Below are 24004 nucleotides of genomic sequence, written 5' to 3' on the forward strand. Positions count from 1 at the left end.
TCTACATGTTTTCAGAATGCAAGTTTTAATTTTTCTTCCGTGTTTATGTATCTTAAATATTATGATTGATATTTATGATGTGTCAGACTGTTGATCTGTAAAACAAAACATTTTCAAACATTGTAACAGTAAAGTTCTCGTGCAGCTGCTAATACTTTTATATCTCTGTGGGGGTTTCAAAATATTCCTTAATTCAATTCCCATTGTCTGCATAAGAGGACTGTAATATAATTAAATCCAGATGTTTTCTATATGTTATTCCAAATATTTGGGCATGCAATGCATCGGTTCCAAAATTGAACAAAGGACATGATGATTCTCTGAAAAGATATCTACAGAATAAATAGACAAATACTAATACAATCATTAGCATAACCGTTTCTATGACATTTACGTAGTGATTCTGATAAGGAACTATAAATGAAGTGTACAGCATGTTGTAGGTTAGCAAGGGAGTATAGTTGATAGCTCTCCACATCCGTGAAAATAGCAACTGTTAAATATCCTGTTTACACATCCAATCTCTCTGTATACTAGAGTTGTTTAATTCCAGACTTCAGCAGCATCCCCACAAAGGTTGCAATGATTGTGCATCATGTTGAGAGTAAAAGCAACAGGAACCAGATCAACACAAGTCAAATGACCCTAAACTGATCTGGGTGGTTATAGGGCCATCCTCCAGGCAGAGGGGACATTGTGGAGCCTGTGTCATCCTCATGGGACCTTACTAGACAAAGATGTCCCACGAACACTCATGTATATGGACAAGCTATAAGCCTGCAGAAATCTGACCTTTGCCATGAGGGGTGAAGCTCTTTTCCTTTCCTTTAGGCTATGAACGCTTATTGCCACCGGCTCCTGGTAAACCCTCTGTGGTGCTGAACCTGCGTGAAGTCAGCAATTCATATGAAAGCGGACCTCACATTCCTTTCAGCCTTAAGAAAGGAATACCTGTTGTGGGTTTTAATCGCAGCTTTGTTTTGCTTCTCAATTTTATTTTCCATATTCATAACATAAAATACAGAGGTATCTTCCTTTTCTCCAACTTTATTATAATGCTCTTGGAAGAGAATTCTGATTGAACTGGTCACTCTAAGATCAGATTTAATGGGCAGCAAAGCTGAATGATTCTCCCCTGACATCCTAATGTGTTTTTCAGTGCTAAGGGAACACCAAGTGTCACACAGGCATTGTAAATCATGCGTCTTGCTTGCTCACTTTCTTGTTCGGTAATCTATTTAACCTGTGCTTAACTAAAGTGGCATCTCCTTATTAATCTTTTAAAAATGAATGCAGAGAGACTGTGGTAAAGAGGAAAATATTCTGTGCAACTTCTACTCTTCTAGCATCTAGAATGATGGGATGCATAGATAACTAGGGAAAGACTTAATGTCTTACTCTTCCTATGTTTACAGTTAGGTACCAGAGTTAACATCCTAGTGCAGTGACTATGGTTACTCAATAGCTCGCTTAGCCATGTGGATTATTACTTTCTGTACAAGATGCAGCAGAACTTGTCAGCCGTAGGCTTCACACAGCTTAGCTGCATGGAGGATTGGGACTGTCCTAGGGGCTAGAGGCCAGGATATGCAGCTCTTTGCACAGCTGCATTCAGATGCTCTGTGTTGACAGACTTTCAAAAGTGCAGAGCAAGGAGAGCTATTGCTTCATTGGTCAGATAAATATATCATAAGGAGAAGCTACACATCTGTAGCTAAGAGAGGAATTTAGCCTAAACATCATAAGATCAAATTTTAAAAATGCTCACGACTTCAGCCATGGATGCCAGTTGTAATGTATGCTTTCTGCAAAGTACCCAAAAGCCTGAGCAGCACATGGCTTAGTAACTTTCAATGAGACTAACACATGTAAATTACCTAGAAAGGTTTGAAAATTCCTCCCTAGTACTGAACACTTTTGAAATTCATACTGACTGTTGTAAGAGCTCCGATGGGAGCTGTGGACTTTTGAAGACCTGTTCATTTAATATGGGGAAGTTTTGATTTTTGATCTCCATAATTCTATATCTATCTATCGGGGAAAATATCTGCTTGGCGAGATTACTGTAAAACTAACAAAAATGTAGCAAACAACATGGGTTTGATAGGGTAGAAGTTCTTTTCAAAAAAAGATTTTTGGGGTTTTTTTACCTTGTCGAAAAACATGCAGAAATTCTGGCAAATGGCCATAACATTTGCATTTTCTTCAATCTGTAACATTTCATTTTCTGTGTGGAAGTGTTGATGCAAACCAGCAAAAGCCAGTAAATTCCAATAAAGATTAGCTCTCTAACCAAAGCTGCATGCTTTTCTAAAATATTGCTATAGATGGAATTTCTGCATTTTGCCTCATATTTTGGCTTTTGTTGGAAGAAATTCCTGGGGACATCATCATATCAAGTATAAACTGTTTTTTCTTTCCTGAGTTTAGCACAATCATGGCAGAATGGGACTGTCAATCAGTATTTCTATTTATTTTGCTTTTATGCCGGTTGAATCTCTCCTTGCTGATGGAATTGCAAGCTTGCAACTTGCATTTTGCTTAGGGATCTGAAGATCACTCACAATAGTACTAATTGAGAAGAAGTTTGTAGCTCGCTTTCCAAAAATTGGAAGCATGCCGAATGGAAATATAGCATGGGGTTTTTTAAAATAGCAAATAGTACAAGGTTCTTGCTTGGAGGGGGGAAATTATGTAATTTTATACAGGAAAAAAGAGGAGATGAAGGATTGTTTAATATTGTGATGAAAGAGAGGAAGAAGGCTGTGCTGCACAGTCATGAAGATCACTTTGTAAAAACCATATTAAGTTAACCTGATTAGGCAGTAGAATAACAGCATAGCTCTTGTGTAATGAGAGTGAAAGATTCCTGAATGAGAACTCAGCAGATGTAATTTTTTTTAAAAAAGAATTTAATTAGAATATTTCCTTACCATTATTCTTTCTGCACTTAGTGACTCAGTAATTTACTGAAGCAGTTGAAACTGAGAAGAAAAACATTTTGTGTGTGAAAGTTTTTCTCCCTTTCCATTTTTTGCCACCGAATTCCGTTTCTGTTTGCATTTTCTAGGAAAACACTCTCCTGTGAAGTAACAGTATATGAAAAAGCTGGATTTCTTTTGGTCTTTGGTTAAAAACAAGGCTTAGAGGATCACAAACCCTCAATTACCATGTCTGCCAAAGTGAAGAAGTCAAGCTTAGTAGAAAGAAGTATTATTTTTCTCTGAGTTTATGAGTGAGCACAGTAAATGGGAGAGGCACTTTGTTTATTGAAGCAGGGAAACAAGGCAAACATTATATGATTCTCCTCATTGTATCCCGTTTTTCAGGGATGCTAAGCATTCCTGCCTCTCAGAGTCGTCGTTTTCCTGGGGTAATGAACTGTCTTGACAAATTTGGACTAGGTGATGTGCCCAAAGGAAATCACTAGTGCTTATCACAGAGTGAGAAGAAAAAAAAAAAAGCATCATGATTCACAGCCCTTCTTTTTCTTGACTTCTCTTCCCATTAATCACCAGACTTTAGCCTTCCTAAATTCGCTATCAATAACTTGAGAGGGCGTAATTAGTAGTAAGAGGTTTTAGAAAAAGAAGAAACTTTCACTTGCAATTGAAGAGTGAATCTGAAGCAAACTGTTGTTAACAGCTTCTTCCGGATTCACGTCATGAGCAGGCCAAAACAGAGTGCAGCCCCTGGAGCCAGCAGCTCTAAGGAAATGTAATACCGTTGTAGCTACTGTGCTGGGCTGCAGTCATCTCGGGTCCATCAGGATTCTGCAGCCTCCTAAGCTGGGGGTGAGGAGCGATGCCCTGTCACTCTAATTTAGCTCGAGTTAGAAGGGAATTTTTTTGAGATAGCTTAAAACTAAATAAAAATGAATGCTAGGGTATGACAGTGTCAGAGGGAAAAGAACTTGTGTAGGTATGCTTTGGTATCATGAAAGCTGCCAGGGCCTGCATCAGGATTCAACAGGAGTCAGCACCAGGATGATTCCCGTAAAGACCAGCATAGTCTTCCTATCGGTGCAAGATAGTTCCTCTAATACATTTTATTTAACGCTGACTTTTAATTGCAGGAAGCGAAGGTGTTATGCATGGGTGATTCTTGCTCAGTTTCAAGGTGATCTGGATAAAGGTTTTTCACTGTATTTCTGTTCTAGCAAAAATCCCACAGCTTATATATACATCACCTTCTGTCTTGCCAGTAATTACTCTGTTGTGCTAGATACTGAACCTTCTTGATGGCTAGATTAATTACACAATCTTGGTCTAAATACTATCTTAGTTCTCCTTTTACCGCCCAATGCATAGCGAAAATTGAATTACAAAGTTCTGCTTCATGTGGTTACATAAAGGTTTTCTTACACAAACTGTGTATGTTTTCAGAAAGGTTTTATAAATTAGTGTTAGCAAGTAGCTTGCATAACTTTCTGATAAGCAGGTAATCAGATACTAGACACCTTTTTGAACCTAAAGGAAACAACTTAAATAAGGAGCAGGGAGCAGTCCTAAAATCTAAAGCATTTTAAGAGCATAATGTCCATTGAAAATGAAGTGGAATGGTTTTAATGGCCATTTCGAAGTCTATTCCTTCTGGATAAATAAGTTACAAAATATTGCATATAAAATCTGAGACTCTTTGAAGTCAGTAGAAACTGTCCTGTTTGATTTCAGTGGGACTAGGATTTTTCTTCCACTGTATCTAGGGCAGGGACAGTTGAAAGCTTTTAGATAAGTAAACAAGAACATCTAAAAGATGGCAAAAAGAAAGAAACAGAGAAGTGAAAAGTGGAAATCACATGGTATCAGATCATCCAAAATAGAAGACATTGGTTAGTAAAGATTGCACTTCTCCAAACTCCTTCAAAACATAGTTTCACTGAAAAATCTGTTCAAACCCACAATTCTAATCAAGGGGTTTAGCTGCCAAATAACATGTTCTGGCTAAAGCCAAGTAAGTATTACAGAGCCATTCATGAACAACGGCATAAGCTTTGGACTTTGCTTTTGATTTTCTCATGGGAAAGTAATATAAATGAGAGTGATACCTCCCTGTTGGCTTTAACTGTTAGAAATGCAAAGCATGCTGAAATTGTACATAATTCTCTTCCAAAGGAAAGGAAATAGCATTTCAATGGTTTTCCTCAGTGTCTCGTTGAGTTATGGTGGTGCACCATTATTCCTGTTAAATTACTCTACCAGATGGAAGCTTACATTGTATATTTAGCTAATTAAGTTGTACGGGGACTGGAATTATATCCCAGAGCATAAAGAACCTATCTAAAAGTAAACTTGTTTTAATGCAGTTTCGTTATGAAGGTGCAGTGTCAATGTCTAATTAAGACTTCAAACAGGTGGGGTTTTCTTCTCACTTTGCTTAACATGGAGAGATCCTTTCACAAAGTCAACTTTTCCTACAGAAGTTAGACAAATATGTTTTGAAAGTCCAAACAACTTGTGGGCCAATTTTATCTTCATTTATCTTCAGTGGAGCTGAATTTGGCCTATAGTTCTCATCTGCTAGGAAAGCAAGGTAGACTGCGTTTTGGTTGCTTTTGTTTTCTTAGCATTCTGTACTCTGTGTTGCCTTTGGACATTTCTAAAGAGTACGCTTCAGCAATGTAGACCTGCCCAGCTCTCATCTACTGATGACATTGATGCCGCATTAAACTGGGGGAGAAGATGATGGTGTTCATCATGAATTTCTGAAGGTTGATGAAATATCAGATTATACTTTTTGCCTGTCATCAACGAGTTACCACTGCTGGATATTTTCCTAGATTAAAAACTGTGGGATTTAATCACCCTATTAACTAATTCCTTCTTGTATGGCGCTTGGGGAACAACATAATCATGAACACTATTATTGAAAGAAAACCAACCATGTATCTAGGGGTCAAATTGTGACCCTGCAAAAGCCTTGACTTCTGAAGAATTTTTCCTTGTGCAAAGTTAGTGATTCAGTGCGTGTTGGAGCAGGATTTAGGCTGAAGAGTGGGATTTGCTGTATTTGCAGAAAGTATGGTATTATATTCCCATTACTTCTTCCTAGTGAGAACCGGCTGGTGTATGTGGTCAGAAGTAGGGGTGAGAATAACCAGTGGAGACCTAATCAGAAGGACTGCCAGTCATGAGTATCTAAATTTAGTTATTACCATTCAAATGAGGAATGCCCTCTATTAAATGGCCCATTTCACTTTCTTCTTTCTCCTCTACACCTCCTGAGAACTCAGATGTCATTTGGCTCCCATAAGAGCTATAAAAGTGCAAAAAAATTACAGACTTTGAAGATGTACAGGGAAGATGAGAATTAATTTTAAAATATCCTTGTTCTTTTATTCTGTGTTTCAAGGCAGTGTAGTATTATTTGTGTTTTAATTCCCTATTTATTATTGCAAAAGAATATTAGTTTACATGGAAGAAGATTAAGATGGACCTGACATAGCAATGATATGCCATGGTTTCGGCAGGCTTGACATGTAATGAGGACTCGAGAGGCCCAGTGAAGCCACAGCCTCATTGAAACCGCTATATAGCCCTGTTGGTGCAAATGCAAGGAGATGCTGTTTCTGTGCTAAGGAATAGAAGTTATTAAGAATTCTATGAAGACACCTGTTCTTTTGCCTCACAGGTTACATGCAGAACAGATATATCAACAGGAAATACATCACATTGATCAGGCTTTCATGAAAAATACAAAGACCTCTAATTAGGTCTAAATGCAAGCAGTAGACTAAGTAATTCCTACATCTAACTTAATAAATCATTCCTAGAAAGATAATACTTGTTTGCAAGGATAATAAACCAAAAATTTTGTTTCCTACAGACCGTAGTGAGTAACAAGGAAAAGTTAGGTATTTAAAATGGCTTCAGGGAATATTTCATTTTTTAAGCTTCTTTAGGAAATCAACGAAAAATTGCTAATCTTGTTAAATTGGCTTCCTTAGCCTGAAGAGAGCTGTAGGTCTGAGAGATCTCCTCTAATCTAATTAGCTCTTTTACAATGTGTTCCACTAAACCTGTTTTTTTATTTAGGGAATGGATATTTACCTTAGTTCTGAATAAATAAAGCATTCTACCTTTTACAAAAGTAAAAGAAAGCAAAGGACTAAAGGGTTTCACATATGACCAGCACTCCCCTTGTACAGGAAACAGTTTCAGTATATGCTAAAAACACATTAGGTGATGCAAGGCAGAAAAAAAAAAGTGTCTCCATCCTGTACTGCTTTATCTGGTGTTCCTGCCTCGTTGGGACTACCCAGTGGTCAGGTCCATGTAGTTCTTGGAAGAGCTTTAGAGGGCATGTGTAAATAGCTTTCAGTCTCATTAATCTAATTTAAAACTCTTTCAGAAATGGCATTTTAAATTACCAGAATTTAGTCATTAACCTACCGAATTGTACTACATGCTGGTATCTCCCAGTCTGTCAGCCAGTGTGGGGGATGTCCCACGTGTTCTTTGTCCAGTGTTTTCTTGTACTGGGACATGGTCTTCTACAGCAAATGTCACTCAGTCATGCATGAAAACAAAAAGTCACTGCTCATCTTGCCTGTGCCTGATATATTCAGCTATGTGGAGGTGGCTGAAACAGTCTGTGGCTGCCTACAGGGAGCCAGAGCAGAAGTCAGAAACTCCATGCAGAGCAGCTTTACGTGTCTGCGAGAACCACGTGCAGTAGAGGAAAGGCTGTGAGACCGTCAATCCATGAGGACGAACTCATTTGCAACTCTTCACAAAGTGGCTGAAGAAGCTGGAAGCATCATCCTTTTGTCCTATAACTTAGATTTTAAGCTATCTCAGGCATGGACTGTCATGGCTGTGTGTGGTAAAGCACATAATGCTTATCTGTGCATGGGTCTCTAGTACAAGTATAAAAAATAACAACCTCTGTAGTGTGAAAAAAGAAAGATTCCTTGACTGTGTATTCCTTTATTGATACTTGTTAGATATAAGGCAGGAAAAAATTAATTAACTAACAATTGATAACTCCTGCATGGAGTACAGCATAGAATATATATATTGGTATAATATATGACCCTTCACAGCTTAAAAAAAAGACAGCTAAAGAAATAGAGAATAACAGAAAGGATTTTCTTAAAGATCATGAAGTCTTTGTTTCTTAGCTGTTTCTGTTGACTTAAATACGTTAGAGAAGTCCAAGTAATTGTTTCAAAACAATCTTAGTGATAACAGCTGGTGCCTGGAAAATAGGGAACAATTTATCATTCTCAAGTAAGATGTGAGTTTCGCTGCTGTTGCTCGTGCTGTTGTTGGAATCTTTGTAGACAAATTTAGCATCGTTTACCTCGACCGCCCCACAGCTTTTCTAAGCCAGCCTGCCAGTGAGGAAAAGGAAATGCTTTCACTGTAGAGCCTTTGGAAGTCTGGACAAAAGCTCACTTTCTGTTCTTCAGGTTTCCTATATATGGCTTGAGCCTCGAGATGAGGACCTGCTTGCTATGCACCCTCTCCCATCCCCCATTTCCTGCCTGGGTTCATTAAATGCTGATTTGAAGTTGGCACACGCTCTTCTGCTACAAAAGTAGTACTGTGTTCCAGGAAACATCAGAAAGTAGAGCATTATTATCTTTTACATTCCCTTCATATATATGTCCTCTCCCCATGCGTAGGAAGGATTTTTATCCCTTCTTCTTAAATAGCTCTGTGTGTTTAATAAAAAGAAACAGTGAAGCAAAGCCCTGTCAAAAAAACCTCAGCTCAACTGGGAGCAATCTGGCCCCAGGCTATATTCTTTAATGCTACTATCTGTAAATAGCTAATATTAAGCAAAGTGGAGTATAGGACATAATGACTTCACCAAATCATTTTCCTATCTCTCATACTTGTGTTTCACTATCACATTACACAGTTTTCTTTCACCTGAGCAATGATGGTTGTTGTGATGAAATTAATGTCTACCTATATAGACGTCTCTATATTTTCTGGTTTTAGCAGTACAGTTACTTCTTTTCTGCTATATGAAGCTGCCATAAAAGATGAGAAAAATCATTGAGATGCTGTCTTTCTTCTTCACTTAGGACCAAAGTTCTCATTTCTGTAGACATAATTACAAGTCATGCCAAGGACTTAGGTAACTGATCCTTGAGTTGCCTGTGATATCTTCTGTTGTTTTTTAAACTAACACTTTCTGTATCTTTCATACCTGTTTCCCACTTACAGTCATTTAAAAAGTAATACCAGTTCATTATTACCAGCACTAAAAAGAGAATAAGCCAGGTAATAGTGATGAGACTGAACAAGCCATATTACTGCAACATCTCATTACTCCAAATTATGCTTCAGTTACATAAACCAAGTCATTTTCAAGCTAGTCTGTCCTGAAATCCACTCAAGTGAATTGCTTAAATGGGTATCAACTGATTCCCATCAAGATCAGTGACAGGGGCTCTGATGCCCTTCAGAGAAAATAGCTGTCTCTTTGTTTTCTTTGCAACGAAACACCCTCAGATAATATATTTTCCCTTTCTCTAAGTGGGAACTGATTATTACTTGTTCCAAAGTGCTAAATGTAGTAGAATTGCAAAGTTTTGGAGAGCAAAGACACTAGGCTAATAGTGACCATTTAGACCAATATCAGAGGTATACTGGTTCTTCGCCCAACCTACCGGCCTGCTGCCATGAAAATGTGCAGTCCTGTTTTCCTCATCCACCACAGTCCTGGCCATGTGCTCTTGTTTTTCTCTAATCTCTTTGGTCAGATGATTCAGCCCACTATAGTTGCAGGCATCTAACCCAGCAAACCCCACCTCATTCAGCACCTCCAACGCTTTAGAGAGGCCTTATTTCCTCAGGAACGTGATATACATGACGTATCCTATATGGGGTAGAATTAATCTAGTTTTGAGTCCTGCACCCCAGTGGGATGCTTGGTGTACAGAAAATTAGCCATGTGCACTCATTATCTTGCTGAGTCAGAGTCTTAGTTTATTGTTGAATCACCGCATAAAGCAATAGACTGCATGAAGGTCTTTTCAATGATTTTGTGGTATTAATGGAGCAAAAAAAGGTCAATTCTTAGGGGCTTGTATCTGCATGAGGAAGCTATGCTGCAGCAAGCTGGTGAGTAAAGCTTTAGCCTCAGAAATTATTTGGCACCAGCTCCCCATGTGACACTTCTTTTCCACATGGAGAATGCCTTCAGGTAATGAACATGGTCAGCCTTGACAGTGGATTAATTAAGCTGAGCAAAGGTGCTAAGAATGTGCAGCAGAAATACTTACAGGGGTGGCTGATGCAAAACAGTTGTTTTGAGCATTATCCCTCTATAGACCACTTCTAAGAACCACTAGTTAAAGTATTGAACAAAATGCTCATTTGAAACATAAGGCAGATTAATTATAATAATTATTCACCATCAGGCAGGATGGTACAGTGACCTCTGCAGTCAGACACCAAGTCAATGCCTCAGCCACAGACGAGTATCAAGAAACCACTTCCCAGTTCTGCATTTTGTCCATTGGAGCAGACATCCTCAAATTGGTTAATTTTATATGCTTAGTGCACTGAAACCTGAACTCTTATTGCCAGCCATTGAGTCCTGGCTGGTACCATGTTATAGGAGCTGGCAGTGTCTCATGGGACACGTTCAAGAAAGCCAGTATTTGAAGCAAACGCTCATCAAACCTTGGCTTTGTTTTTTATTGGGAGGTTTATTTTATAATTTAAAAACCACTTTTCCATATGCTTTTTCATTTTAAAATTTATTATTTCTATTTAAAAATTACATTCATCTTTCATGCAAGGGCTATCTTCTCATAAATTCAGACATTGACATCAAAGTCTGCTTTCTCTGCTTATATGATTGATTCAGATGCAGAATATGATGGGAATGTGCTAAAAATAGAATGGCAATCACTGTGATTGAGCATGAAACAATCATATAGAAGCGGAGCATTTCTCCAGTGAGTGTTGCAGAGGATTTGTATCACATTAGTCTGTCGCAGGTATGGAAATATTCTCCTAAATTTTAAGAGTACGGAATAGTATAAATCAAAATAATCATAAGTGCAAAAGGACTGAGCACCTTTTCTTCCAAATGTCATCGTACCTGGGTGAGATCTGTGGTGAAAGCATGTAGTGTAATCTTAGCCCTTTGTTATATTTTATATTTTCAGTTTCATAGCAAATGGTATCTTAGCAAACAAGTCATCTGTACTCCATCGCTAGAACCATTGGTCTTAACAATGGTAGTACATGATAAAACATAAATTTCTTGATAATATTTTTATTATTAAAGACTTCCAGTGTTGTGCTAGGCTGTGTATCTTGGTCTGAAATGTACTCAAGGCACAGGCCACTTAGAAGGGAGTGCTTGCCAAGAGCGATGTGGTACGTGACAAAGGCCGACGCATGACTGCAGGTACTGCAGGTACTGCAGGTTACAGCAGCACTCTGGTGGAGGTGCAGCCCCTTTGCTGTTGCGTGAGCATTTCTAAGGTTCCCATCCCTGAGGAAACAAGTGGGACAGCAGGAAACAGATGTGAGATGTTATATGCTGGGCAGGGACTGGAACTAGAAGTGTAGGATTGAGTTCCTGCCCCGAAGTGACAAATGGTATAATGCTGAATTGAATGAAGATTTCATTTATTTTGTTTTTCTGCTAACTCTTGCTCCTTCTTTGGGGCTGGGCTTAGGTCTGTCACAGGAGAGAGAACTGATCCCAGTTTCCAGCTCTCTCTGTTTTGAGATATTGCTTAGCCAAGCCTCAGTTCCAGAGAGGGAAATAAAAACAAATTCTATTCCACAATTATCTTTCACTAACTCTTAGTAGTCTGTTTGATAGAGGGTTTACTTAGAAGAACAGATAAATGAGTACATGAAACATTTTATCATGCTAAAAATATCACAAAATAAAAAGCATAGCAGAGCTTCATCTCTGGCCTTCATATGAAAAGACCGTGTCCATTTAGGAAACAAGGGTGGAACTTGCCCAAGGTGCATTAAATATAATCGTAGGTTTTCTGGGAATCAATCCTACATCTTCATTTTCAGAGCATATATTTTTCTGTGTAAATGTTCTTAGGACAGTGTCATAAATCTAGTTGTTTGGTGTGTTACTCAGAAAACATTGAAGTTCTGGGCCTAAAATTGCTGACCAAGAAATGTTCTGCCAGCAAGGGTTGTCATAATTTATATTTCTAAGATAAATCAAAAGGCACCAGTGGAGGCTTCTCTCTATTTCTGTCATCAGACCATAATCCACTTATAAGGTTCCAAGTTCCAAGCTGTATTTCGATCCAAGTTTTCACCTACAAGAGAGATAAAAATGATGTAGAATAAAAGTTGCATTCATCTCTAATTAATACTTATGATATTAACAATAATTAATGGGTAACTTCAGAATTGAAATGGGATGAGAAAAATACTGGGATCCAAAGCTTTTCAGCTCTCTTCTCTTTCCTAGCCTCCAATCTAAAATGGAGCTGTATGAGGAGCAGCAGGACGGCTGCAGAGGATGGGCAGTAAAATCTCTGCCTCCAAGCCCTCCTTGGATCAGATGAGGTCCTACAGGGAATGTCAGTGGTATCTGACACAAAGCAGTAATTGGATTTGTAATCATTTATTTTCTTCTCTTCATCTCCAGCTTCAGAGCCCAATTTGAAGGTACGTTCAAGATTAAAACAAAAGGTGACAGAAAGGAGAAGCAGCCCTTTACTCAGGAGGAAGGATGGAAATGTTGTCAGTTCATTCAAGAAGCGACTCTTTGAGGTGACAGGTAATTAAGAATGGAGAAATTCTGTATCAGCTGCGACTGCTCCCAGAATAGTGGTGGTGTTTTGAATTGAAACTGCTAAACAAAAGGTTGTATCTTTTTTTTTTCTGCTGCTGAAAAGAAAACCATATTAAATAAATGGCTGTGTATAAATAGCTTGTAATCTACAGCTTTCTACCACTTACTAAAAAGTCATTGTCAATTTGAAAACCATACTTTCACACCAGCTTGGAAGCCGGTACTTTACAACAGCAAGTACAAGAACAAATAAATGGTAGACTGTTGGTGGCAAGGGACATCAAAGGAGAAAACAAGAATAGTCTTTTCCCTTAATTTGTGTCTTCTGTACATAGACAACATTTTGGGTCTTGTGTCTCCCACTTCCCATCTGTCATGGAAAATGCAGGTGCTGATAGCAGGCACAAAAATACCTATCTGGTATTACTTAGGTTAATCAGGGACATTTTGGAATCTTGTCTTTGGCCCTATCCCTCTGGCTTCTCTTCTTTGAAAATGTCAAGATTAGTTGTTTTTGATGTAAGGACTCACTAAGCTGTTTTTTGAGAAGAAAGGGTTAAAATATTTAAATATTCAGTGGCATATTGTTGGTCATAGCAGATAGTAAGTATTCTTAGTAATGGAAAGGGAACTTTTAGCATGTAAAAATACAGTATTATGCAGTGGGGGAGGGGATTAGAAGGGGAAAAAAGCAAAGTAAAAATTTGTCACCAAGTAGTATTTGTTTTCAGTATTTTTCCTGCCCTTGAACTTAAAAAGTGACTGGGTGGATGACCCATGGATGCTAAGGCTTTCTTTCACATGTTTGGTATTGCAGAGTGGTAAATTTTATCACGTATATTATTTTGCAGAATTGCTCTGTTCTCAAATTTCAGTCAAAATGTGGATATATTTTTGCATGTGAACTGAGACAGAAAGAGTGAAGAAGCAAAGAAGTGGCTATAGAATATTTACTGCCACATTTAGATACGAATTATTTTAACTTCTTGAGTACTTTAATTTGAAAGCTATCACATGAAACAGACTTATCTCTATTAATGCTGTGTTCTTCCATCTTTAACCTTGTAAAGTGTTTCCATTACATAAATTTAATTTATATCAGTGTAGGATTAGAATAACTCAATACAACAGCACACGACGAGATCATTCTCTTCCCCTTTATCTTAGGCAGGACTCGGGAAATTTTAAATCAAGATAACACACAGCCTTTCAAATGCTGTTTTAAGATTTTTGTATGCTCTGAAAATTCCTTCATATTTGTGCCAAAGATGCAGTGAAAGTGGTGTATATTTTGCCACTATTACTTGCGTGTGTAATGATTAGTCCACAATGGGCTCATCCCCTTTCTAAACAGAAGGGAGATGGCAGTAGGCCTCATGAATTGACGACATGTTATCGTGACCTTTGCAAGCCTGCTATCTCTGTCATTTTGATCTCTTACAGAGGCAGGACTCTTTGCAATTAAAAAGACAAGACTTTCTTTTCTTTTTACTCATTACAAGTTCTATGTCTGTATCTCCGCCTGATACTGAGTATCAGTCCATCTTTGTGGGAAAAATAAATAGTAAATTCCTCCTTTGTGAAGCAGACAGATCAGAAGGGGAATGACCAAGAGTATCTTTCCTCGTTAGCACTGTGAAAGGAAAACCAAAAGAAATGGAGGATAAATTAAAAATCTTTAATGTAAGTAAATAGCATAACTGATAGATACTTCTCAACAGCAAAAAACCTCTGTGCCGCGAAGAGTATACAGTTAATCAAGATCATGTGTTCCTTGCCAGTGTGAAATTCATGTATGCTTAATCTGTTTTTCAGAATCCTCAGTCAGTAGCAGCTCCCCTGGATCAGGTCCCAGTTCCCCAAGTAATGGTCCAACCAGCAGTATAACAGAAAATGAACCCTCGGTTTTGCCATCTAACATTCAAGCTGAGGTAAGACTCTTTCTCTTTATTGGGTAGGCAACTGCTCAGATTTCTAGACTGGAGAGACTTGAAACTTCAATTTGATCATACTCACAAGCAGAGTAATTGCAGAAGATATAATTATCAGGGATACCAGGACACTGCAGGCTGACATCAGAGTATGTTATATATGAGATACATCTTCATATATGAGATGCATGTTCAGGAGACTCTTTGGTAACAGAAGTCCAAACAAAAGCAGCAGTAATGCTACGGGAAGAGTAGAGGGGAGCTATGGAAGGAACTTGGAAGCACCTGTATTGCAGAACATTGCCTTCTGGGATAACTTGAAGAAGTGCACAGTGCTGAACACTGATAAAGAACTTCCACATGCAAAAGCGTGATTTAGGCATTGATGACCCTAACACATATGAGTTAAGGTGGTCCCAGGTTCAGATGGCTGCTGAAGTAGATTTATTTAATTATAGTATCAGAGTTAGGTGACTAAATCCTTTTTCACATCTGCCTTTTATTTTACTCTACCTCAGTTTCCTTATCAGGGCAGTACTTACCAACATAACTGACATGCCATGAGTCTTGGATACTTCTTTTGTAAAGCGAGATTGTACACAGGAATCTTAACTACTCCTTATTCTGTTTCATATATACGTGCCTATAACAACAGGAGTGCAGATGGTAAATCAGTTGTGATAAACCTCATTTAGCATAGATGACATGCCTCTAAGTCATGCTTTCCGTGGCAATATTGTAAAGGGACAACAAACTAATGCAACTAAGAGAGAATCAAATTCCACAATATCCTGTATCCAGTGCCTATACTTACAGCAATTCCTGCTTTGGTGGCAAAGTTTTCTATTAATTGTTGGTTTATACTGTTTCTGTTAGAAAAATTGCATAAGAAAATGTGATTTAACAGAGTTTTAGCTAATGGAGCTGTTTCTCCAGGTCAGTGGCAGGACATTCACCTCAAAAAAACCTGGAATGGGCAGTTCAACCTCCAGCAGTGACTTTTCCCCATAATGAATTAATTGTGTGTGTGAACTATGATCCAGAGGGCAGGTGGGTGACCTCTGCACACTGATTAGTAGCCTCTCTCTGGCCCGTAGCCAAAAAGAAAAAAAATTGCATTGATGGCCAACATGTGGCCTTGCCTCATAGCCCCTCTGTATGTGATTGCAAAGAAATTTAGATGATGCAGAGTAAGATCCATCATTTGGATCAGTTCAGATCCTAGTTCAGCGGTATTAAATGGTGTATTTTAATACTGGGAATGTTTAAATAGAAGTTTGTAATATGTGGATGTTAGTGCTGTATTAAACAGGAAATCTTGTCCAATTGGATCTTGTATTTACTTGAGGATACTACAAAATGCAAAGGGGATAATGTCTCAGGCTGATATATGGTGCTTGTTGCTTTGCATGTTATAGTTTCTGGACACTTGCCCACAGTGTTGAACCACCATCTGACATGCATACAATCTGGTCAGGCTGGTAATCTCTGTTTGGAGCAATTTGGAAAGGTTGTAGCAAGAACCAAGAGTTATAGTCTTGTTTGTTAATAGAACACTGCACTGCATATCATTTGCCATTACTGTGCCAGACATCAGAAGTAATAGCCCCACCATACAATCACAGATGCTCAAATGAGCCTAGAAAGTTCCTTTAGAAGTTGGGTTGTGTGTGCTGAAGTTGGTCACTTAGCTCGCTGGAAGTGTGCTAAGAAGCTGAAACTACTGACTTCCATTTCTGTATCCAGTCGGGGATTTCTTTGCCTCTCTGGTTACTTGACTGTTAATACTGTGGTCCTGTGGGCTCAAACATTTTTCCCTAAATCTCAACTTCAGTGCATTTTTATTTCAGTGGGATTTTCTTTGGTAGTTTAACAGCAGCCAAACTGCTACATACCTCTTTTCTAGTTTAGCATTTTGACTTCAGTGGGATTTTCTTTGGTAGTTTAACAGCAGCCAAAGTGTTACATATCCCTTTTCTAGTTTAGCATTAGCTGCCACCTCTCAAAGGCTATATATCTAATCAATTTTTCATCAGATACACAAAGTACAGAAGTTTCTAGGATAAGTGTTCCAAAATCATCCAAAGTATCACTTGTTTTGCTGTAATCCTGCCTGACTCACATTGCTGTTGTTTCATAATCATTGTTGTGACATTTGCAGTAAGTGGTGTGCTCATATCTGAGTGGGTGGATAGCTGCGGTTTTCATGGCAGCAAATAAAACACTTTTTGCTCGGGGAAAACAGGTTGCTATGACAGAGAGCCATTTCCCAGTAAAACATGAGTCAATACCGTAAATGATTACACTCTAGTGCATAGACAGAATTAGAGCATTATCAGTAATGAAACAGATTTTTAGAGTATTTTTGCCATATCCGTTTGAATAGTGAGATTTTTAAGTGGTTTACCCTCTAGAGCAGACAGCCTGGTGGGTAGACATTTACATTTTTTTGAATGAACAAAGGTGCACTGCAAATGCTACATTTTTGCAGATAATCTTTTACTATCACAGTTCCCTTAATGGTATTTTCAGTGCCATTTGTTAAAACACTGGTCTCATTATATGGAACTTGAAAGTTAAACTCAAGATTTTAATTGCACCTTATAAGTAAAATGCTGTTTTTATTAGGCCCAGCTGTCTCCAGTAGCATCAAGGTTCACCGCAGTAGCTATTTGTCTCTTGTAGCATGCCGTACACTTTCAGGTCACCTGCTGTGCTGGGGCTAAATCTTACTTGCATGAGAAATGCAAGTAGGATTGAGCCCCTGCACAGCACGTCCCTTGAGTTCAGAGGGACAACCTGCCTTAGTCATGTGAAATGATTAATATTAGGCATTCACAGTCTGATCAAAAGCCATTGAATGCAATGGAAAGTTTCTAATTGGTGTAAGTGGGCTTCAGATAATTTTCCTTCTCTTGCATTTGTGTTTTGCAGAGCAGCATTTCCTAGAATATCGCCTGGTTATACAGGAGACATAAATGACATGCATGGCAAATAAACATGTCCTTGATTTGTGCAACCCCACAGCACTATGTTTCTAATACTCAGCTCCTTGAGGTGCTCTTTGCAAGTGGACAGTGGCAAAATGTGTAGGTTTCTGATGAGCTAGCTGGTGAGGTTTGCTTCAGGTGTATGTGAAGAGAGTCTAATTAATTAGCAAAAAACCCACCCCAAAAGCCTTAAGAAATAAGAATGTAATTGAATATTCAAAGCTTTGACAACCTTACTGTAGCGCCACAATTTAGAAGTACTAAAGCCAAACCATTTCCTCTTCCCCTCCTAGTGTGTAAATGTGCATATAAACATGCACACATGAAATAGGTGCTCCGGCTTCTCAGCAGGTCCCGGTACCAAAACAGAAGTAGCATAACTAATCACGGTTACATGGTGATCACCATGTACCGTTACATTTAGTTATTGTACTCTGTTTTAAGAAAGAGGATAACTGTTGACAGGATATTTTAAGCATCAGGAAGCAGGATCCGTGGACCCAGTGAGTAAGTACGTAGAGGAGCAAGTAGGGCAGTTGCTCTTTGGAGTAATTTAGGTGCCAATCCAAACCATCAAGTCTGCATGTAGGAGGAGGAGCATGGCTTAGCCATTGTGCTGCCAAATGGCACTGCTGGCAACTCTGGTTTGTGCCACTATTTTAAGGTATTGTCAACTGTGTAAAAAGAGAAGCTGCAGCTGGGGTCATGCAGTTGTGCCTCAGCATATGCAGGACCCTAATCTATGCAGGTGGGCTACTAAACTTATTTGGGAGATAAGGTTTAACTGACACTTAGGCTAATATTACCTGAAAATATTTTTAAAAATCAGTTATCTCTCCAAATGAAAATTACTGATTATTAGCAGTATTAAAAATTGGATGGAAATACTCTTACTAATAAATTCTTGTTTTCAACATTAAACTCCCATGGTATACAACGTGATCGATTCTGCCTCATGAAACAATCATGCCTGACCTTAATGTGGGAATGTGCTTTACTGCTATACACCTTGACACTGTTAATGTTTGTTAATTCAAATCTTAGAAGGTAATAGTGGCAAACTGAAAACCCAAAAGGAAATGTGTATTTTTGAAGTGGCTCTGTATAGATGCTGCAGTTGCTACAAATTTGATTATATTCTAAGAAGCACATTAGAGCTCCTTCAGTGTCCTTTTTCAGTTAAATCTTTGTAGTCTCCCTCAATAATATCTCCATAGCCTTGACATACTTGGTTTTATTCATGGTCAAAGGTGGATGTTATCAAGGAAAGACACTGTTAGCCAGGAATTAATGTAATATACAAGTGAAGCTTCTTTGTTTCGTATGCTATCTATCTGTTGACATTCCCTAGGTACCAAAAGAAAATTACAGAGATAGACTTCTGCTGTTATTGTCTCAGTGATAGGTCATATCTCCAAACAAACTGTATGAGGAAGGTTATGTTTTGGAATAACATCCTGTGTTTTTGTGCTTAACCACTTTTCATTGATGGTCTAAAGTTGCATTGTATTAGCACAAAGTATTTTACAGAGTTAATTGATATTCCAGGTTTGTCCAGGGGAAAATCTACAGCTCCCCACAACATGCTTGACAAGTTATTATATTTACTTTAGCCAAAGCCCGTGTGTGCAGTATCCCTCTTGGAGGTGGTCTATTATTGGAGTCCCATATGCTTTTTGTTTGGGAAGAAAGCAGTCACTGTGTCATACTGTTACACAGGGTATTCTTTTTCAAGGATGTTGTTCCCTTGGGGACCATATCATGCCAGAGTTCCTAAGTCTAATAAGACCTTTGTAGCTCTTATTGTGTTAAAGTTCTGGGAGGGAAGCAAGAGTTAAACAGAAAATGTAATTCAAGCAACTATACTAGACCACATGTTGAAAAACATGACTGTTAAAGCAGAAGGGCAAAGGCTTCAAAAAGATTCCTGTTGTGGTAATGTAACTTTTTATGTTTCTTCCCAATGAATCTAGAATAGAAAGGCAGAGGGTGATCTTTGTAGAATGTCTGGTTTTACTTGACAGTAATTAAAAATATATCAGCAATTTCATGTCCTTGCAAATTATATCACAAGGCTTCAAAAGAAGTGTTAAAGATTTTAACTTGAAGGGAATTGGGAAGGCTGTGCGGGGTATCCCACCATCAGAGAATGATAGGACGCTGGGTTTGTATATATGCATATATAGAGGGAGACAGTACTTTTTTTTTTTAAATGACAGATGTGGCAATCATCTGCCTCACTTTCTACCCCAAATTCCCATGTCAGTGGAAGTAAGTAATGTGCCTGAAACATCCCCATATCACAATCTGGGTAAGAAAATATGTGGACTAGGTAGAAACCACATTTCATACCTTACAACAAAAATTACAATAACCACGGTAAAGATCTAATACATCCACATTCATGACACCTTTGGTTCAGCTTAGATATACTCCTTAATTCATTGACTGAATTCCCACTGAGTTTCTAGCAGGGAAAGTACAGTTGATGAGAAGAACTGATGTTGGGCTGATGAGAAGTTGATGAGAAGAGATGATCTAGGAATCCTCAAGATTGTGGTTTTGCATGGAAATTTGATTTACTAATCAAGGAATAATCCTAGGCATATATCAGTTCCTTTTCTTACTGATGCTTCCTGTTCTTAAAAAAAGAAGTATCAACAGCTTTTTCACAGGGACAGTACTTTTCCGTATCTGGAACCCCATTCAGATGCAAACCAATGCATGATACTTTACTGGCTTTCAATGTAGCAGGATAATGAGGATAAAGTAACTGAGATAAAAAGCTTGGAGATATACTTCTGTTGTTTTTCCCCTTTATTCCAGCATCTGGTTTCACACCAACGCCTTTTGATACAGGATGAATCAGTGAACTTGTTGAGTCTGTACACATCCCCTTCTCTGCCCAACATTACCTTGGGACTTCCAGCAGTACAACCTCAAATCAGCGTAAGTGACCAGTCTCAAGCCTTCCTGTCTACTTTTGCTTCCAGAAAACCTACTTTCTGACTATTCTCTTTTTTTAGCATTTTGGAACGTAAGCAATTCAGACTAGGAACCAGACCTTTCTTTGCACTGGGCAACATTTGAACATTTAAGGGCACAACTTGAAAGCATTAATCATTCTTAATCGCAAATAAACAAGAGCCAGTGTGGAGCCTAGCTAAGTATGTGCCATGTGCATTGCATTTATGTCTGCAAAGCAGATAACAGATTTCAGACATGGTGAGAAGTATATGAGGAGATAATTTCGTATAGAAGTTCAAATTATATGATCACCGGTACCTGATAAAGTACAGCACCTGTAACTTTTTGTGAGACTCCAGTAGCAACCTAAGCTGGGCTGGAGCATAGTAGGGGAAGAATCTGGTATTCCTGCAGCTAGATTTGTTATTTGAGGGGTGTGCTATCAATCAGACAAATAAAACTGGTGATACGTGAACAATGCTTAATATTTTAATGACAAGTTATAGTCATATGCCCTTCGTTCTATCTGCAGCAACCACCTTTATTTAGAGCTAAATGTTAAATTAATATGTGAAGTGTATGAAAACACAGATGTGGTATGTATAGAAAACCATGCTGATGGATAAGGATCTTTAGATCTAGACCAAGTTACAGTAACCTAGATGTGAAATCTGAGGCTCAGTAAAATATCTGAAAATTTTGCCACTGGTCAAAACTTACCTTTTCTGATTTCCAGCAAAAAATGTAAAAATACTGATATAAGTTATACAGTGGTTCTATCTGAAGAAATTCTAGCAATTTCTTAGAACGTGAATTGGTAATTTCTATAAATATACTAGGCATGTAAGTACAGCTTTCCATGGTGTAAAAAAAACCAGCTGTACAATCCACTGTGATTTGTAATAAGTGCTACTTAATTCCAGTGCTAAATATAGTTTCAAGTTAAAGTTTCATGTTATTTTATGGATTTTTCAGTACTTTTACTGTTCTCACCATTAATATATTGCTGCAATCCAACATTTTAGCATCAGATATAGAACTTTGCAAAGAAAATTGTGTAAGCTTTAAATAAGTTCTCTAGAAGCCTTTCATGAGATATTTATAAGCAAATTATTGTTTTCAAGGGATGGAAAAATTGAAGTGATCATGAAAAGTAGTGCTTACTTTTCCAGATTATATCATCAAAAATTTCTTAGCTATTTCACAAATATATAACTAGCTTCAAAGTAATTTTATAACATTAAAATGGAAATGAAAATATGTTTAATTTTCCTACTCAAATCATATGAGCTTTTGATGTGGCCAGCTAGCACCAAATACTACTTTTGGCATTAGAAAAAACAAAGGGATTGATTTATGCAAGTAATGTTTATTTCTGTTACCAGAATAAGCAGTTGCAAATTGAATGTAAAGTTGACTTTGATGTTTATTTTTCAGGGAAGGGTGATAGCAGAGAGTGAAGTAAGCGTACACCCAAAATATATTAGTGAAAACCTTGGTTTGCCTCATTAGAATTTGTGGAATTTAGATTATCAAAGATACTGTTTTTACCATGACATACCATAAGTGCTCATCTGCAAGCCTCAACATGCTTATTTCTGTTAGGTTATTACTCTTGCTGTAAAAATTGTTATTCTGCTTTAGCTGCTCTTTTAAGAAATTGGGTTTTTTCAAACTAGACAAAGAACAAAGAAATACAAAGTACATTCGCAATGCTGAAGGGCCAAAACTTCCAAAAGCTTTAAATCAATAACTGTGCAATTTATAAGTGCACTTTAAAATGCCACACACATAAAACAGCTCTTGATGATTCTGTAGATTAGAGTTTAACTATACAAATTTACTTTGCAAAGGGTAAGACTTACATTTGTGCTGTCCTTCAGGGAGTGAGGGAGTGCTCCAGGGAAAGTAATAGCTTCCCACTGCTACAGGTAATTATTTTGTTTTGCTGATTGGCTTGCTGTCTGATGAAAAGTTATGTGAAAAACCAAGCCTTGCCTATTCCAAACTCAGTGGAAACTATTTCCTCTGATTACCTGTTTTCCTGTGCAGGAGACTGTGGGAAGGTCTGTAGGAATTTTAAGGATAGGTCCTGTCTTTTCATTAATAATGTTCTAACTAGTAGTTCCTTACGCCTTGGCTTCTATTACTGATTTTTTTCAAGTGGTTACATTACTCAGTTTCTCACAGTGTTACATTTTACTGGCAATGTTCTTCCTCCTTTTTCATCTCACAGTCAAAGTGCAAGATAGGGTTGTTAACCTTTTCTTCTGTATGTATTCATAAAGCATGACATAAGACCATCTAATCAAGAGGAGATATAAATGGCCAGGTCTATGACAAGCAGTTACCAGTGCCGTTGTTTTTTGACAGGCTTCATCATCATTCAAAGAAAAGCAGAAGGGGGAGACCCAGTCACTCAGACAAGGAGTGGCCTTGGCTGGACAGTATGGGGGGAACATTCCTCCATCCTCAACTCATCCTCACGTTGCTTTGGAGGGAAAGCCAAATAGCAGCCACCAAGCTCTCTTGCAGCATCTGTTACTGAAAGAACAAATGAGACAGCAAAAACTTCTTGTGACTGGTAATGATCAAGGCTTCAACACCGTAATAATTTAAGATGTTTTTAATGACATTTGTATTCACATTAGACTAAATGTGGTAATACAGATACTATACGTCCTAACTGCTGGGAAAAGTGGAAGGGTGGGAGAAAAAAAGGGCAACATCTTTGTTTTCCCCCTTTAGTGATTCTGCTCCAGTCTGTTAGTCTGAAAGAATTCAGTGATTACAGAAAAGAGAAAATGATTACTTCATCACATTCTTTTGCAGCTGCTGAACTTCCCAGCGTGGCGAGGCACGTGGTACATGTCCCACTGCATCAGCGCTGATGCAAAGTTCTTCAATATACACCCCTCTTCTTGCTGAAAGCTTTCTCTCCTATTAGAACTAGTAGTTTGTTGTTCTTCACACGGGAGTGAAATGTCCCTGTTTTGCAGGAGCGGTTCCTCTTCATCCACAGTCTCCTTTAGCAGCAAAGGAGAGAGTCTCACCTGGCATAAGAGCTGCCCACAAACTGCCTCGTCACAGGCCATTGAATCGAACCCAGTCAGCTCCTCTTCCTCAGAGTACTTTGGCCCAGCTGGTCATCCAGCAGCAACATCAACAATTTTTGGAGAAGCAGAAACAGTACCAGCAGCAGATCCACATGAATAAGGTGAGTTCTCAAAGTAAGGAATTTCCAATAAACATAAAGGTTGAAAACTAATAAGGAAGTTCAGATATTGGTGCCATGTGGTTGTGGACAGTAGACAGGTTCTTGCACAAGTATCTTGTTTATGTGTAGTTGGTATATACATTTGTATA

General features: G+C 38.2%; 1 protein-coding gene across 2 annotated transcripts in view; it reads left to right on the forward strand.

Annotated features, from left to right (window-relative positions):
• The window catches only part of HDAC9 (histone deacetylase 9), a 445270-nt gene that overhangs the window by 226260 nt on the left and 195006 nt on the right, over positions 1-24004 (forward strand). For both annotated transcript variants that reach the window (XM_059818316.1, XM_059818317.1), the window contains exons 8-12: positions 12604-12735; positions 14566-14681; positions 20498-20620; positions 23012-23222; positions 23638-23855. In XM_059818316.1, coding sequence (XP_059674299.1) covers positions 12604-12735; positions 14566-14681; positions 20498-20620; positions 23012-23222; positions 23638-23855 — 800 coding nt within the window. The remainder of the gene's footprint in view (positions 1-12603; positions 12736-14565; positions 14682-20497; positions 20621-23011; positions 23223-23637; positions 23856-24004) is intronic.

Source organism: Gavia stellata, chromosome 6 (genome assembly GCF_030936135.1).
Source record: "Gavia stellata isolate bGavSte3 chromosome 6, bGavSte3.hap2, whole genome shotgun sequence".
NCBI classification, from domain to species: domain Eukaryota; kingdom Metazoa; phylum Chordata; class Aves; order Gaviiformes; family Gaviidae; genus Gavia; species Gavia stellata.